Here is a 17,094-nt window from a genome sequence, read left to right on the forward strand (position 1 = left end):
ACTACAACTGCAGCTTCTAACCATACCTCATCAAAGTTTGCTCTTATTACAGTGTCTAGTATCCTCTGACAGTGAGTTCTATACATCATAATAAAGGTAGAAACCTGAAAAAGAATGAGAGGGAGACACACAAAAGATCATTCTACTTTAAGAAATCTGCTTTTAAAACTATCAGAATATAGAGCACAAAAAAGTAAGATTTTTCTTATCTTACCTATGCACAATTGCAAAAATAATGAAATCAGAGTATAGTTAGATTAGCTTTAAGATGAGTTTTCTTCTTAAAAGTAAATTCTCCCTTTGAATTCATGGATTTTTCTATGTCAATGGGGATTCTTCAAATGTAAGAGGAGCAAAAAGCCTCAGTGAGATCAAAGACAAGAATGTGGCCCTAATTAGGACATAAAGAACTATAAAACCCTATTCTTTTGTCCACTTTACATTGATACTACACATGTGAATAGCATCAGAAAACTAGCAAGCTCAGCCAAGAGCAGTCAGAGCACTTTTGTCATATGTGCAGATAGGATTCTCTTAATTTGCAGCCTAGAAGGATACAAAATGCATTAAGTCTCTCTCCCCTCAAGAAAGCATCAGAAATCTTTCTCAGTTTGCCAACAAATGGGTTCAGAAATTAAGGAACTATAACATACTGCTAAAACAGAAATCTGGGGTCTAGTAATTAGTGATTTATCCGGTTACCCTCAAACCTTTCCTGCTGAATGCAATATAACTTTAAAAGAAGACTGTGCATAGGCTTTAGACATTGTACAGCTGATAGAGTCAGCTGCCTATGCTAAGGGAAGATATTTCGTACTATTATAAGAAGCAATTAAGCCCCTCATAAATAAAGTCAGAGCGTTATTAAACTCAATCTAATTTAAAGTCTTTATATATTAGATAAAGTCTTCATCCAGAGCAGGGGAAAAAAACCAACAACAACAAAAAAAACAAGACAGGCCGAGAAAATATTTCCAAAGTGTTACCTTCTCCTCTGGCAGACTGGCTGGCAGATTTAGATCTTTGACATTTGGAAACTCTGGCAGTAATGTTCCCAGTTTGGATCGTGGTGAATACGCCACTGTCTGTTTGGTTACTTCTTTTTTTCCCGTTTCGTTGACCCAGGCTGCTCCTTTTTTAGAATACATCACGTCATAATACTGGGAGTTTTCTTTCACTGCAATTCCATAATAGTGGTACCTGATACATAGAGATGTACATTTTAAAAAGTGGATTGTTTGAAAGTACAAAAAAAAAATACAGGGGTAAGAGAAACTGACAATGCTAATAATTTCTACAGCAAAACAGACTTTGTGATAGTTTATTATTCACAAGCATTGATCCAGTAGCAGAACATTGTGGTAATACATTGATTGGGTTTTCAAATTTCTTTTCTTGTGGTAAAAGGAGCTTTCTTCAGAGTTAATAAAACTGACTGTTGCAGGGCAGGACAATAACAGACTTCTATTTTTTTCTTATTATTAAAAAAAGCATCCTAAAGCTACTTGTTGGCAGGGCTGTGCTGTGCAGCTGCTCTTTTAGTTTAGCAATAAGCAGAGGTACAGACCCTCTGGACAAGCCCTTCTGTTGTTTCAGCTCCCTGATTCTCAGACTGTTTTGATCCCTGAGTAGCACAAGTCTTCACTGCAAATGAGCTTATCAGAAACATTTGAAAAATTGAAAACACGTTGGGGTGGGGGAAGCTTGTGCTTGAAAGCAATGAACACTAGGAAATGTACAGTTTGAAATTATTTGCTTAATAACTTAGCATCATCATTGGTCTTAGACCAGCAGAGGATACTACACAGCACTGTAACTCTGCCTGAGCAGAGCACAGTGGGAGTCGCATGGTGTGGCTGTGCTACAAGAATGGATTGGTGGCCTTATGGCACAAGTTTGTGCTATGGCTTAGCTTTATTATGGGTGTTAATGAGAGCACTGATTATCCTGTCTAGCCCTTGCATCAAAGCAGCAAATACAATCTTATTCACTCCATACTTTTGCTAATATTTACTTCATTTTCTCAGCTGTAAGCACGACCAACACATCAGTTAAATTTTTAATGGTTAGAAAAGGCATCATAAAACTGTCTTGCTCTTGTACCTTTGATTGACCCTACTTTCCTAAAGGGGGTTTTCAATGACCTCCCAGTTCTCTCCTTACAGCCTATCAGACCACAGTGAAACTCTCACTTCTGGATCCAGCTATGATGGTAGGAGAGGTTACCATCTCCAGGTGTTCGTCATCCTCTCCAGACAGTTGCTGGGGAGTGATTTCAGAGTGCCACCAGCACATCAGTTCACTTGAATGGGACCTAGTTGGCTTTAGGTAAAATCATCCAGCTTTAATAAAGTCATTAATTAAAACAGTGAAAGAGCAGTATCTAAATGATGGCAGCTTAAACTAAGGTGATTTTTTTTTTCCTATAGCAGATTCACTCACAGTCATTCACCCGCAAATCAGCACATGCCATAATCTCCAACCGAAAGTAGTGGCAAATAGCTGGAAGCCCTAATCTTGTCTACCAGCACAGATGGGCTGAGAGGTGGCCTGGGGAGTTGCAGGGACCTTCCTGTATGTTGCTCCCTAACCATGCCCGCTTGGGATGTTCCTTATCATCCATTAAAAATAAAAGCTATCTTGAGCTCATTATTGAATAATCCAGGTGACATTTATTTAAAAAAAAAAAAAAAAAAAAAAGCTGACACGATATGAATGGGATTTCCTGTCTTTAGTACCTCAGAAAGCCACGCTATCTGCTCCAAATCTGCCTGTCAGGGCTTAGACCAAAATGCATATTCCACACCAGAAGCCAGGCTCCAGACAGTCCTACCCTGTTACAAATAGATGACAAGACCCCCTTTCTGCCAAGCTACATGGAATATAAAAGGCTATAACACCAGATGTAGAAGTTTGGCCTTTTAGCTTGACTAGTAACAAGTCCAGGTTGCAGCTCAAGTCCCCACTTTGGTCTCTAGCAGCTGTCATACACACACTGTGTGTAACAGCCATAAAGCCTACCTACATCTGCCCTGCGAGCCTCAGCGGTATGTCTGGGGCTGGGGAAGAGGAAAGGAAATGCTACTGGGAGCTACCACCACAAATTACTGACGGAAAGGGAAAAAGGAAAAGGTCACAGCAGGCAGGACAGCAAAAGTTCTAGGGAGACTGAGAGGTTTGTACAACTTCAACAGGGGTCAGTCTCTTATATCAAGTTTCCCCTTAAATCAATTCAAGAAAGAAAAATAAGACTGAAAGACTCAGAAACATGATAGAATGTCACTATGCATTATTCCCTGTCCAGTATATTTCACTTGGTAGTACACTACATAAAATAGTTTTCCAGTTAGTTTCGAAATCATGCAGACAGCAACAGCTAAATTAACACAGAATTTTTTCCAGACAGCTTCCTCCTTAAGTAATTGTAACATCCTAAAAGGCAAAAATTCATTAGTGCAGTTCACAAAGATTATTTCTTGAACACGTCTCTGTATTCCTAACAGAAAACAAACAAAACCCACCACAACAACAAGGAAACACCCCTTAATACAATAAGCAGGGCTTGAAAGTTTGATCTGTAAGAGAACAACACGTAAGCCATGCAATCATTCTTTTAGTAAACAGCTGAATAGTTTTTCCTTTCATGGATCCAGTACCTGCAGCACTCCTTTAAAGAAAGAATAATCCCTTCACACCATATAGTTTCCATCAGCTTAAGTAACTCCTTGTGTATATATATAATTGGAGACTTTCAAGCTGCAGGACAGAAAGAAATCAACTTTTATGTTTAGATGCTTTCTCGTGCCTCACCTGTGGTGGAACTGTTTTTAAGCTCAGTGTGATAGAGACCATCTGCATGCTTACAGCAATAAACCCAGCTGCAAAAGAGAAAGCCTCACAACTGATGACCAAGAGTATAGTGCCACTGGAGCTCTGAACTTTGCAATGTTACAAGTTAGCAGTGCTATAAAAAGACTGAAGGCAGAACAGTATGAAATCAGATGATCTTAACCACTTCCATGGCCAAATTTCCTTGGCGGTAGAAATGAAGGGGAATGAAAATCATTGACTGGCAGCAATTGGACAGCACAGTTGGTGATAAAGGGACTGAAGTGTTAAAGCATAAAGTAATTTATTTACATAATGTTTAACTGGAATGCATCAGATGTTTATGAAAACAAAACCAGAGCTCAGTTGTAGCTGTGCTGGGTCTAGCAAGGAGTGTATTTATTGAAAAGAAGTACACTATGCAGGTAATGCTGTGAATGTGTTTATACCTCTCCTCTTCAATGGATCAAATGATTCCTTTGTATGCCATAATAATTGGAGTGTTAACTACTGATGTAGTTATCATCTTTTGGACCAGAAAAATTCAATTTTATACCTACTGAGGCTGTGAAATATGAGTGACTATGTATGATCTCCTCACAGGGGTGAGCAGGGACTATCAGGGACCAAGGATTTTGCAGAGCAGTTCACAGAAACTCCTTACTTGCTAGATAGGAATCAGAACTACTGCGAAGATGGCATGAGAAGAGTTATGTGACCTGAAAGCCCCTCTGATAGGCATGCAGGTTAGGGGAAAAAATGCAAGAGCTGTTAAGTCTCACTGATTTTTAGCCTCATTGAGAGCAAAGAGACGTTGCTTTTACAGACACAAGTCACCTTCGGTCAGTTGATCAAAGGTATCTTGCCCCTCTGAGAGACTCCTAGAGCTGAAGAAGGAGTGAATCTGAATCTATTTCTCCTTCTGGAATTACGATGAACTGTTTTCAGAGGTACCATCTTTTGGATAAGGCAATAAACTTATTCTTTGATCACTTAAAGATACTTTGGATTTCATTACACAGCAAAAAATGGTCATTAAATCCAGGTTTATGGTCAATTTCAGTTTAGACCAATGTATAATTCTACCTAAAACCCCCATAGCATTCTGCCACTTATCCTCTAAACTGAAACATGATGTTAACCAGCTGTCATTTCCCAGCCTCCAACAGTAGCTCTACTAGTGCTAGGTGTGAATGCCCTTTATGTTGTGTAAAGTGAGTTGAGAAGAAGAATTATAGAAACAACATGGAAAATATTGGCAATGAAATCAGTAAAAGATCTTCATTAGACTACCTACACAGGACTATCACTGCTGAATCAATAAGACAATGTAAAAACTGCAATGGAACCTCCATCAAAGTTAGGTTTTAATTCCCCAACTGGACAAATCATTCCCTGATGTTCAGTACAGTAAAGCCAGGGCCAGATGGGGCCCTGCGCAAGATGATAGTATACCATACACTGCTTACTTTGATTGGCCTCTGGTTCCAAGTCTCCTTGTCGTTAGCTGTGGAAACTGTTGCCTTATTATCTGCAAATGAATAGAGCTGATATTAGAAAAAATTGAAAAGCACATTTGATAAGAATTTATTACAGACTGTAAAGACCAAAAAAAAAAAAAAAGTACTATGTCACCAAAATACATGGAAGGGGAAATCAGAAGAAAGCTTTTCATTTTTTCCATTACTGAAAAAAAGAGAAATAAGCTTTTAAATTCAGTATAATTCTATTAACTACCACCAGTTTAAATAAAGACTTTCTGAAGTTACTGGAGCAGAACATAGTTCCTTAAAATCTAAGATCAGTTCTACCTCTAAAATTACAAGGATTGTACTTAGAATTGGCTGGGTATTTATTTATGTCAGTTGCAGGATCAATAAACTTGTGTTTGCTGCAACTAGAGGAAACTTTCCTTTTGAGAGTTTTGGAGGCAACAGTTCTTTAAAGTCCTTCCCTGCCATTAAACACTCCCTTTTCTAAAAGATGATTCTGTGAAGAGATTTTGGTATTTGACAGGGGCACCACTTACACCAGCAAAGACTCACTGTTGCATTTGTAAAGACAGCTCATAATCGATTTATTCTCTATGGAAAACAAGTGCGTCTCAGGAACAGCAGGATATTGTCAAGAATCTGGACTCTACACTGTCAGCTGAGATTAAAAGAACACTGCTACCGTAAAACAAAACTTCTTTAGCACCAGATGCATTTAAGGAAATAGATTAACTAATGTAGATCGTGCCTTCAGTAGCCAGATCCTACGTCAACCAGGCTACTCCTGATGAAAACGCTCTGCTCGAGTTGCTGGGAAGGTAGCTCTCAGCACCTTGCAGGATTGAACCTGATTCTCAGTGTGGTCTGCAGCAGTAGCAAAATTCATCTGGCAGAACAGTCATGCAAAAAAGACCACAGTAAGCCTTGAAGATTCACTTATGAGAGAAATTTCTTCCTTTTCTAATTTGTAACCTATTTTAATTGTGTTTGCATGATATAAATTGCTAAATGTTTCCTATTTTGGGGGGGGAAAACAAGTAGCATTAAAAGAAAGCAGACATACGAGATGGAATACAACTGTTCAACCAGAAGAAAATGTCAATTAAGTTTGATTAAATGATATAGATTTTTTCCCCATGAGCCATTTTGCCACAGTGATAAATATTTAATCCTGATTGATGACTGAAAGCTCTAGAACATGTATTTGGATCAAAAGGTACTATATAAATAAAGACATTACAATGTCACATATTTGACTGTTCCTTTGGTAATATTTTTTATCAAACATACAATCAGCTTTCTTTCATATCATGTAAAAATTGACCTGCATTGGTTTCCAAGAGCTTTGCACAACATGGCTTCTGTCAAAAACACAGCATAGACTTGGACTCGCTAGGTTGTTCAGCTTTAATTTCTGGAGCAAAACTTCAGCAAACAGTAAAACACTTTTGTGGAGCTGTGAAAGTTCAGCCTAGCTGTTTGATAAATGAGCAGACAGGCAAGCAGCCCTTCTTTCTTTTTTTGTATGGATTCAATGAAGCCTGCCTAAAGAACACCACATGCTGTTCCAGCTACTGATCTAACATTCCGCAACATCTCAGCCTTCCAAATTCCCTTTAATTACACATTAATCCCACCCCTCTCTCTTTCATTTTCTGCAGACAGGGTTGGGGGCTCCACAAGGCTGTGGGAAAAAAGGCAGTGTTGAAGAACTACTTTCTGAGGATGGCTTTTTGGGTTAGGGGATTTTTTTTTTTTTGGTAGCAGTTGTCATTCAGAAAATTCCATTCCTCTCCTAAAGTCGATTTTACAGCAGTAGACTCAAAAGTAAATCTTAATATTAGATTTACTTTTACCTTAATTTTTCTTTTTGGAACAATATGAACACGTATTACTTTCAAAGTGTGTCTAGTAGTGATGAAGTGTTACAATGCACACTGTAAATGCTACTTTATGAACCATATGCCGTGGGAGTTCCTGGGATTTAAATAAATCAGCCAATTTCTACATACCAGGGCAGAGGTGATCAGGAAAGGAGAATAACAGAGCAGTCGATCAGATGATCCTTCTTCTTTTCTTTTGTTTCTTTTTTAAATCCAGCATGTTTAAACAATGAGGTACACCTTTCGGGATACAGCCAAAATTCTGCGTCTCTTAAAATATTCTTTACCAGTAATTTACAAAAGAAAATCTAGCAAACCTCTGAAAGAAAACATCAGGATTCTTTGATCTAACGCAGCATGCATAAGCTATGTACAGCACGGCGTACTCATGCTTGGGTGCCTGTACATATGAGCATCAGTATTTGTGTTTGTGTTTGGAATGAAGCAAGTCAAGTAAGGAATGAACTAGCTGTTAAATATAAATGTTTATATTTGTCTACACTTATGTGAATCCCTATGCAATGATATTGCCAAAGGGAATGAGATTTCCCTGAAAGGAAAGAGGAAGTCGGAGCAGGAAGGACAAAGCGGAGTTCATTGTACACTGAAATAAGTGGAAAAAGAAGAGTCCAAAAAGTTGATTTTAAATCGTGTTTTCTGCCTGAAAAGTCTCCCTGTAAAAAACACCATATTTTGGTTGTGTCTTTATTGACTACAGAGAAAATGAGTTAATTTTACATCTGAAAAGAGATGGGGGGAGAGCATTCCTAGATATCAGACATAAAAATTCAGGTTAGATCTGAAAACCAAGTTGGATCCTTTTCCTTTCATCACTGCAGCGGGGTTGCATAAGCAGAAATGAAGCAAGGCCTGACCATGCAGTTCAGACCTCCCTCTGAATGGAGTCCAGTCCCTGTTCTCACAGCAGTGCTGGCTTCTCAACAGAAGCAGTGGTAAAAAGATCTCATGGGTGGTGTCCAAGGGAATTTGGGAGTGAGCGGAACTTTTACGATTGTCCCTCAATGGAACTGAAATTTCATCCCACTCTTCTCCAAATTTACCACTAATCCAGCTGCCTATGATATCTGCTGAGTAAAGGGATGCAGGCTTTATATTTTCCAAGTAATATTCCATCAAAATTATGTGGCAATTTTGACTTCTATGCACTACTTTATGCTACTTGGCTTTTTGTTTTTGAGACAGATGCAGACCAGGAGTTTCACATGCAAATATTTCTGCCTCTACTATATTAGCCTCAGCAACCAATGCTCCTTCAATTTCTTTCTCAGTTACTAAACTTCAGTTCTTTTCTCCCTTTCTTTCCTCTGTGCCCTGCTTAAGACCCTTTCTCACCTTCTGCCTATAGAAGACCTTGTATGATTTTCTTGGTTAAATATGTATAAATATGTATTAAGAACTGCTTTATCTTCTTTCAACTCCATGGTTCTCTTGGCGATTGCATGCCATACAGATAAGAGCCAGACAGAACTCATTACATTATAAAACACCACATGTATAGTTTTCACCTTTCCAGTGGACTCGTAGAGCCAGGTCTGCATTTGTTTAACCCTTTTGCAGATAATCCTGATGCATGGCACAGGAAGAACACAAGGGATCCTTTTTTTCTGACAGGCAGTACCTGTTCCACTCTGAATGTATGTGGCAGCCAAAGTGAATGCAGGGAAGAGTCGCCTCATATCCTTCTCTCACACTGAGATTACAGTGCTGGTAGTACAACATTCAACATATATTGCACTGAACTCGGAGCTAACAGGATTTTTACCCCATTTTGGCCTTTGAAACATAGGTGTCTAAATAAACTTGAATGAAATATCTATTTACTCGTATTTTGGCCATTCTTAAAATAGTGGAATAAAAGTGAAATAAATTATTTAAGCACCCATGTGAAACAGAGAGAACGCTTTATTAGCAACAACTAGAAAAATGCACTTCCTCTGTAAAGGTCTGTATCGTAGCCCACACAACCTATGAACCCTAGCCACGGCTAACTGCAGGAGCTGTCCTGTTACCAGCAAACGGCTGCACAGGCGCATTCCTTCATCCTGGTTACTGCCAGCTGTAATTTCTGCCATCGCACCTACCCTCATAACTCTAGCACTGGGATTCAAACACGAGCAGACAGCCTCAGCTTAAAAATGAGAAGTGCATCGTCTATTACGCCTTCATTCCTAAATTATGACCCATCATTCCTTATTCGATTCACTACCAAACTGTGAACTCTGTTTTCTACTTTTTTTTTAATTATTGTTTTTATTTTTCATGAGATGACATCCCAAAACAAAACAGGGGAAAAAAAAAAAGCATCTCATGCATTTGTCTTCATGCTAACAAATAAGTATGTAAGAAACCAGCGATGTCAGGAAACTTTTGAAATCTTTTTTTCCTCTTTCCCTATGTCAAAATGTTATATTTTCCTCTGGGGGCAACAGACAGAGGAAGACTTTATGCTCATTTTGTTCGTGCATCTGATCTAGAGGGACATTATTCTTCATGACTCTTGTTCCTTTCTGTTTGAAATAATTCTAGCCGTGCTTCTAGAACTTCCCAGGGTAATGAAATAAAATCAAATTAAGTTGCATCACAGCATTTGAACACTGCCAGAATGAGAAACTGATTCCAGGCTCCAGGACCTGGAACTCTGAGAAGTTCTAGAGAGATTCCAAATACAGCAAAATAATTTATCTTTCCTCTGATAACAACTCCTTATAACAAGGCCTTGCTCTATTTACCTCAACACAGGTTTCCAATCCCACATCTAGAGGGCATGCATTGCTTCTATGAAGTCAGGGACAGAAGATCTGGGTTTATTTATCCACATTTATTGTAGTTTTTCAGACTTAAACTTCTTTGCCATGGCAGGACGAAAGTAAGAAGTGACGACAAATGTAATTATACTCCCACACAGCTATGCTTTCCTTATTTTCAGCGCTGTCAAACAAAAACAGCCCTGATGTCCTCAGTCTTATATAATAAATGTAAAATTTTCAGGGTCATTCATCTCTGACCTGTTACTGCTCTGGCCCGGATCATTCTGGGGTTTCCCCATCTGCTCCAGTGCTTTTAAAAACCCTGTCCTGAGATATTTGCTATTATTAAGACTCGTGCTAACAGGTACCTTTTGGATCAAAGGGCTTGGTGCTGGCTTGACAGCACACTACCTTGAGTAAAAGGTCAGGAAAGGTTTTGTCCCACTGATAGGAAAGTGCACGATCAAACCAGTCCATTACAAAATATCATTCCTGTTCCCCAAATCCACCAAACTGTGTGAAGAAAAGGGGAAGCAGCATGACTGTGTCTATACCCTACTCCTTTCTCACTTACTTGCATAACCCCTAGAAGGAAGAGCATAGCGTACAGATTTAGTATGCTTCACCCCACATCTCTGGTCGGATTAGATTCAACAGCCTTCCCATTTCTCTACACTCGCTTTCATCATTTTATGGAATGAATCATGGCCTAGCTGTAGGATAAGATCTTACTTATACAAGCACTGATACATCTCAACTGATATTGCAACGCAAGTCAGACAAGCCTGTTGGCACTTTCTTTAATGCCCATGCCCAATTCTGCCTGCTGTGGAGATTAGACTCCACGAGGAACTCCATCTGAACTGGATCCCTTAGCGAAGCTTGTGAGACCTCAGCTCAAATTCATCCACATCCAACAATATCCTCCTTCAGCAGTTCCCCCAGCCAGATGGAATCCAGCCTAAGGCACGATCAAACAGCTTTCTGCATTCCAACAAAGCTGCGAACACCGAATGCTCTGACTCAGACGCCGAACTGAGCCACAGCCACTTTCTGTGCTGGTTTGCTGAAGCCAAGCAGACCTAAAACCCTGCGCAACTCCCCCTGCTCTTTCCTGGTGCCAGCGTGCTTCCTGCCATCACACCCAGCGTATCTGTGGGAAAAGGCTGAGCGCCAGCATCCCTGCACTCTGGCAGACCCTGTGCTGTACGAACTGCCTCTGGGACGTGCTGACAAGGCATGAGGTAAAGCAGCCCAGAGGCCACTCTGCTTCATACCCAAGGTCTGAGTGGAAGCCAGATGCTTGAAGTGGCAAAGCCTGTAAAAATGCCTTTGCTAGAGGGCAAATCTTCGGGAAAGAGAAAGTCTCTCTAGAGAAACGGAGGGGTCCTTGCTGGTTTTCTTACTCCCCAAGCTCAAGGAGAAAAAGGCAATAGACAGCAAGCTGCAGGAATAACAAGGGATCTGTAAAGCAGCACCAGGGGGACAAAGCTTTCTGAGTACCCGGTAGGACCACCCTTCCCCACGCCAGTATGACCACTTGCTTCCGTGGTTATTATGGACTTCTCCAAGGAGGCTGACCTGGAAGATTCGGAATCAGGGAGAAATGTCATACTGGTATGAACTGTCCTTCAGTCAGCAACATTAGCTGTTAAGAAGAGATGAAGGAAAAGCAGAGGTTGCTCAGATGGCGCTGACAGACTGATATGGTCCTTCAATGCAATAACAGAAACCACATCCTCAGCTTTAGATTGATTTTCCCCCAGCTCCATTTTTCTTTTCTATATTACCTTGAAAAAGTCTAATAAAAAAAATTCCATGCGTAGTAATTGTCCATAATAAAGCACTTGCTATTTTAGACTAACAGAAGAGAGCACTAAAGTAAATTTGGCATTGCTATACACTTACCATTGAGGCTACTAGGAAGCAAATTGAGAGTACAGGGGAAATAATACATCTGCAGGAGATGCATCTCCTTTGCACAGCAGGCAATTTCCAGGTGCGTGCAGTACAGAATGCAATCACATTGGAGTGTCATTATCAAAGAGGTTTCAATGATGTTAACTTGTCTGTCCTTTTTAAAAGTCAATGTATACTATGCTAGCATGAAACTGTAAATCCAATCTGTGTTTATCACGCTTGGAGGAACAGTCCTGCTGGCAAAACTTTTCGGCATAGAGACATAGTGATAAAAGAAGGCTCTGGCTGGTGCAGCTCAAAGTGCCCTGGAGCAAAGCAAACTATATTGGAATCAAACTTCTTTTCCCAGTATAACCGTGTCTCAGACCTTTTTTTTTTGGCAGGGTGGAAATATTATTCAAAAATGTAAAAGATCTTTCCTAGCCAATATCGCAGATCTTTTGTATGTCTTTCCCTTCTTTATTTATTGAAATAAATTTATTTTGAACCAGTTTTCACTTCGAGCAAAGCCACTCAGGGAGCAATCAAGAGGCTCTGAAATTTGTGTAAGCATACAACTCATGTTAAACCTCTTTATGCTGCCATAGTTTTGTAAAGGGAACTCAGGCTGAGGAAGAACCAGCCTGCAAAGTGTCAACTTTTTCTTTTTCCTTTTCAAATACTTCTTTACTACTGCTTGTCAAAAGACATGGCAAGAAAGCAAAAAAGAAAGCAAGAAAGAAAGGAAAAGAAAGAAAGAAAAAAAAAGAAAAGAGAGACAAGAAGAAAGTATTTAACCTCCAGGGGGCATATGGGAGTTGTGGGAAGAACTCTATCAGGATGCAAAGAGTTTGCATCATGACAAAACTAAGTGTTCCTAAGTTCTCCGTACGAGAAATTAGCAGGGTACTGGAGGTACTGGAGGTGACAGCACTACACAGTAAATGTGAATTGGTCAACTAAGGACTTAGAGGACAGGGGAAACAGGTGTGGAAGAGGAAGATTACATCTTCAAAAGGCTCAATTGGAAAAAATAGGAGGGGGTCATACAGGGTCACAAAAGAAACAAAAACCATTGTTGGCTGAGGAGATAAAAGTGAAAGAGAAGCCTAAGGACCTACCACCCCGGTGACTTGGTTCAGCTAGGACAGAATCACCAAGCCTTACTCAACCAATCCACGTGCAACAGTTACTGGGTAGCTCCTAGCCCGGTGTGTTAACTGTCAGTAATATTTTATTAAAAACAAAGCACACACCTGCTCAGCTCTCCCTGCTACAGGCAGTGGAGAACTTCCATTGGAAACATCCTAAGCTCCTCTCTCTGAGGCCACTGAGAGCAGAGCCGCAGGCATCTGTGGCATATGCCTGAAGGCTGCTGTCGTTTTTAAGTAGCATTAGGGCTTTCACTTCTTCTGCCTGAAGACTAATTCACAATGTAAATACGTTCACTGTGGGAAAGCTTTCCTCGTATGCAACATTCTGCTGTAAGAACTCCATGTCATGCCCGTCCTTCCTCCCTTTACTTCCCTGTCTTCCCACTGGCCCCATGGAGCAGTTTTACTTTACTTTACTCTGGGGTGAGGTCAAGGTCCTGTTGAATACAATACATTTTGCCACTGCCTACAGTAAGAGCAGAAGTTTAGCACTGGAGTCTTCACTTGCTGGTACCAAGTTGTAATCAGCAAACTAACACAGGGCTCTCCCTAGTCACTGTTCAGTTAGAGCATGTGGGTAAAATTGTGCTTGGTCCTGTATTTTCCAGGCAATAAAAAGCTCTGCAATAATAAACTAGGTTACGTAGCTGTTAGCAGACTGGGAAATGGTAGTATATACAAAACTGCCTGTAATTTTCACACATTATTTGGCTGAGTAAAGAACTAAAAACGTGGCTAATGTGCTAAAGCTACAGCTGCCTTTGCCATATAAGAATGTATCACTTCAATAGCCATTACTCTTCCTTATTTTATATGTACTTTAAGGGACTTAGGAGTGTAGCTTGCTTTCTTAAAGGTGTTTATTTACAAAGTAATTCTGTTCTTTCCTTTTCTTATTACTTTTCTTGCTATTAGCCTGGTTTCCTCAGGAAACAGTCTGTGAGATATTGCTGTCTCTCTGCTAATCTTTCCACCCCGCCGTTCCCCAGGGCAATTTTTGTTTCACTAATCCAATACTACCAAATGCCTGCGGTCCAGTCCATGTCTTAGAGGTTTAACAGAAAACGCTGGCCGGATAGCGGGGAGAGCATACTGATATGAAGGCTGAAGACAGGACAGGGAATAAAGCTGAGCCTTTAGGTGAGCCACTTGGCACTGCCTTACTGGACAGTCACGAGTATAAGGTAACAAATCACCACTTCTATTGCTCTCAGCTAGCCACCCCACGTGCTGCTTTCTTGCCCAGCTGTCTGGGCATGGGGAGGAGAGAAAGACAGGAACACAGACAGGCTTGAGGGAATCTAAAAATAACATAGAAAGTGCAGCACATACAGTGATTGGGACCTGGAAAGAACTGAAAGCACTGTGGGGAAACATGGAGATATTAGAGAAGGTTTAGGTACGGCTATGGATTTAGGGAACATAGGCAATGGTAGGAAACAAGGTCCATTAGTTCAGCTGTTCACGGACAATTTGTCTGTTCTTGCTTCTGTGCTTTGTTGTGGGTATATTTCACTTACATCAGGGTTAAGCAGTAGACAGGGGCTGAAGCACCGTCTACAAACCTTAATCTGGAGAAATAATTTCCAGGCAAGCTTCTTGTCTCAAGTGGTATCTTTAAAAGTGAAATTAACACTCGTGTTAATTCAGATGTAGCTGACAAGTAACAACGCATTAGAACGTTACTTATTACGGATTGTCTTAATGTGCTGAACTCCATGTCTGTTTCTGAAAACTACCAGTCTGTTGAAGAAAAAGCCTAAATGTTTAACATTGCCCACAGAGCTAAAGTTCAAAGATGAATCATAAATTTAATGTGGTCCATTGAAAGGCGAACTGTCTACAATTTCACAGAACAACTAACCCCTTTCTCTGGAGAAGATGACAGCTGCAGGGCTCTTGATGATTCCCAATGAGGACAAACATGTCTGGGGTCTCTGTTTCGGCAGCTAAGTGCGGAAGCCCTCAAATAGCACCTATTTCACTGCACTGCCTCCAAGGCATTTGTGCAGCACACATTGCCAATACGTTATTTAAGTTATGTGATAACAACTCGGTTGGCTAAAACTTCTTCTGTGTACCTACTCCTAAGGAGAATCTGACTGCAAGTTACTGACTGAATGGTGGGTGTGTACCTTGGAGACCTTCATGACTGTGCGGGACATTTTTCTTAGCAATAACGGGTCTGACAGAATCACTGGGGTCTGCTCTGAGCTCTGCACATGCAGAAGCCCGTTCTGCTTCAAAATTCACGTCAGTGTTGTCTGAGGTTCCTGGACACACCTATACAGAAGCCTCAGTTTCCACGTCCAAAAGTAATGGCCACACAAAACACTATTTTAGGACAGCACTGGGAGGTTTCTGTATGGGTTCATCTCCACAAAAAGGAGAAAACAAACTTCATGGATCACTGTGTCAGAACTAACTTTATTGCAACCGAGTGGAAAACACTTGTAACACAGCACATAAAAAAAATGGAATATCATGATTTTGGATGGAAGACACTGTATCTGTCCTGCTAGGCCGAGACAACCCTACTGATGAACAGGTATATGTGTAAAAGAGCAGGCAAAATGAGGATGGAGTAATATACACTATAACAAGACTGCTGCATATTGAATACTGAAGTCCCTGGTGAAATTATGTTTTGCTGAAATAATTCCAGAGTATTTATTCCTTACAATTTGTAGAAGTTTTCAGTAGCAGCAAAAGTAACATTGCGTAAATTTTACCCACGTCCCAATGTGTTAGTTTGCATGAAATCTGTTTCTTGTTCTCACTCTTCCAAAACTACATGTTGCCACTGTACTTAGCCACTTGGTAGCAATAATATATAAAATGAACACTTTCATACATATGCAGCGTATTTAAACAGAAACCTAACACAGAATCAACTGAGCTATGGTCTTTATGGCATGACAAACATTGTGATGTTAAAACATCGTGCATTTTACTTGCCTTACTAAACTGCCTACATAAAGATGCACGAGAGAAAATGACACCTCATTAAGTACATCCTTCTCCTTCACCTAATCTTTACACAGGCACTTACCCTAGGAATATTTTTCCCCTCTTTGAATACCCAGCAGTTCTACAGAATAAATGTCGCAAACACTAGAAGAGAATAGCTTATACGATGATCGGCTTCAGATTTACACTTGCAAACATTTCAAATACAGTGGCAAACTCTACATTTTGTTTTTCTTCACAGCCTACAAGTTTTAAAGACCTGTGACAAATTCTAGAGTAGAAATTTAGCTTTAAATAAAAATTTGAAAAATATCATTCTATTTTTCACTGAGAGGAAAACACCATCTGATCAGAAATTCCAAAATAAGAACTTTGTGTAACACCTTAGCCACCCACTAATATCTGGTAGTATAAACCTTTACTGCTCACATCTGGATAATGCACGGCTGCATCTGTTGAAAGAGCGTGTCTCCACTGTAAGTCTGGAAATAACCACAGTGGCTCTTACTACAGCTGGCCTGGAAAGTGGAAGCACAAGGAACCGCAAAGATAATTGGGCAGCCTGCATTTGCAGTGCCACACAAACACTACTGGATGCTTTCTGGACCTGCACATCTGGAAGGATTGTACCCCAATGTGGATTTGCCAGTGTGTGCTGACATCCTTAACTCAAGGGTCTCCATGCCATGCTTACAAGAATGCCACAGGCAGGCCCAGAACTAAATGATTGATATTTGACACTTTTGTTTTTAAAAAATATATATTTATTAAAGCACTACAGGTCACAATGCTTACACTGGCTTGTGTTTGACTTCCAAGCTACCGATATTGTATAGTATGTCACTGTGAGCCAGGCTGACAACAGCAACGCTGAAATGATGAAAAAAATTAGTGTGCTCTGCAGCTTAGTCATGATGAGAAATGATTCCAACCTTCTAAATGCTTAAAATCTTAGCCTTTTTCTTAAAACCTGAATACATAAGATGTTCCATTCATATACCTCTATCTCTAGCAGTAAATGCTGATTTAATTTTTTTTTCAATAATCCAACCTCACCTGAACCAGATGAGAGCTCAAGGCACCATACTGCCGATTAGAC

The 17,094-nt window shown here is 40.1% G+C and overlaps 1 protein-coding gene across 6 annotated transcripts in view; it reads right to left on the reverse strand.

Moving 5' to 3' along the window:
- Nucleotides 1-17,094, reverse strand: part of RFX4 (regulatory factor X4) — a 102,589-nt gene that overhangs the window by 45,592 nt on the left and 39,903 nt on the right. For 5 of the 6 annotated variants that reach the window (XM_080575760.1, XM_080575757.1, XM_080575756.1 and 2 more), the window contains 3 exons: nt 5,298-5,359; nt 987-1,200; nt 27-104 (listed from right to left, as the gene is read on the reverse strand). In XM_080575760.1, coding sequence (XP_080431886.1) covers nt 27-104; nt 987-1,200; nt 5,298-5,359 — 354 coding nt within the window. The remainder of the gene's footprint in view (nt 1-26; nt 105-986; nt 1,201-5,297; nt 5,360-17,094) is intronic. The other variant, XM_080575758.1, reaches the window with a different exon arrangement.

Source organism: Anser brachyrhynchus (assembly GCF_964034855.1).
Source record: "Anser brachyrhynchus genome assembly, chromosome: 1".
Taxonomy (NCBI): Eukaryota; Metazoa; Chordata; class Aves; order Anseriformes; family Anatidae; genus Anser; species Anser brachyrhynchus.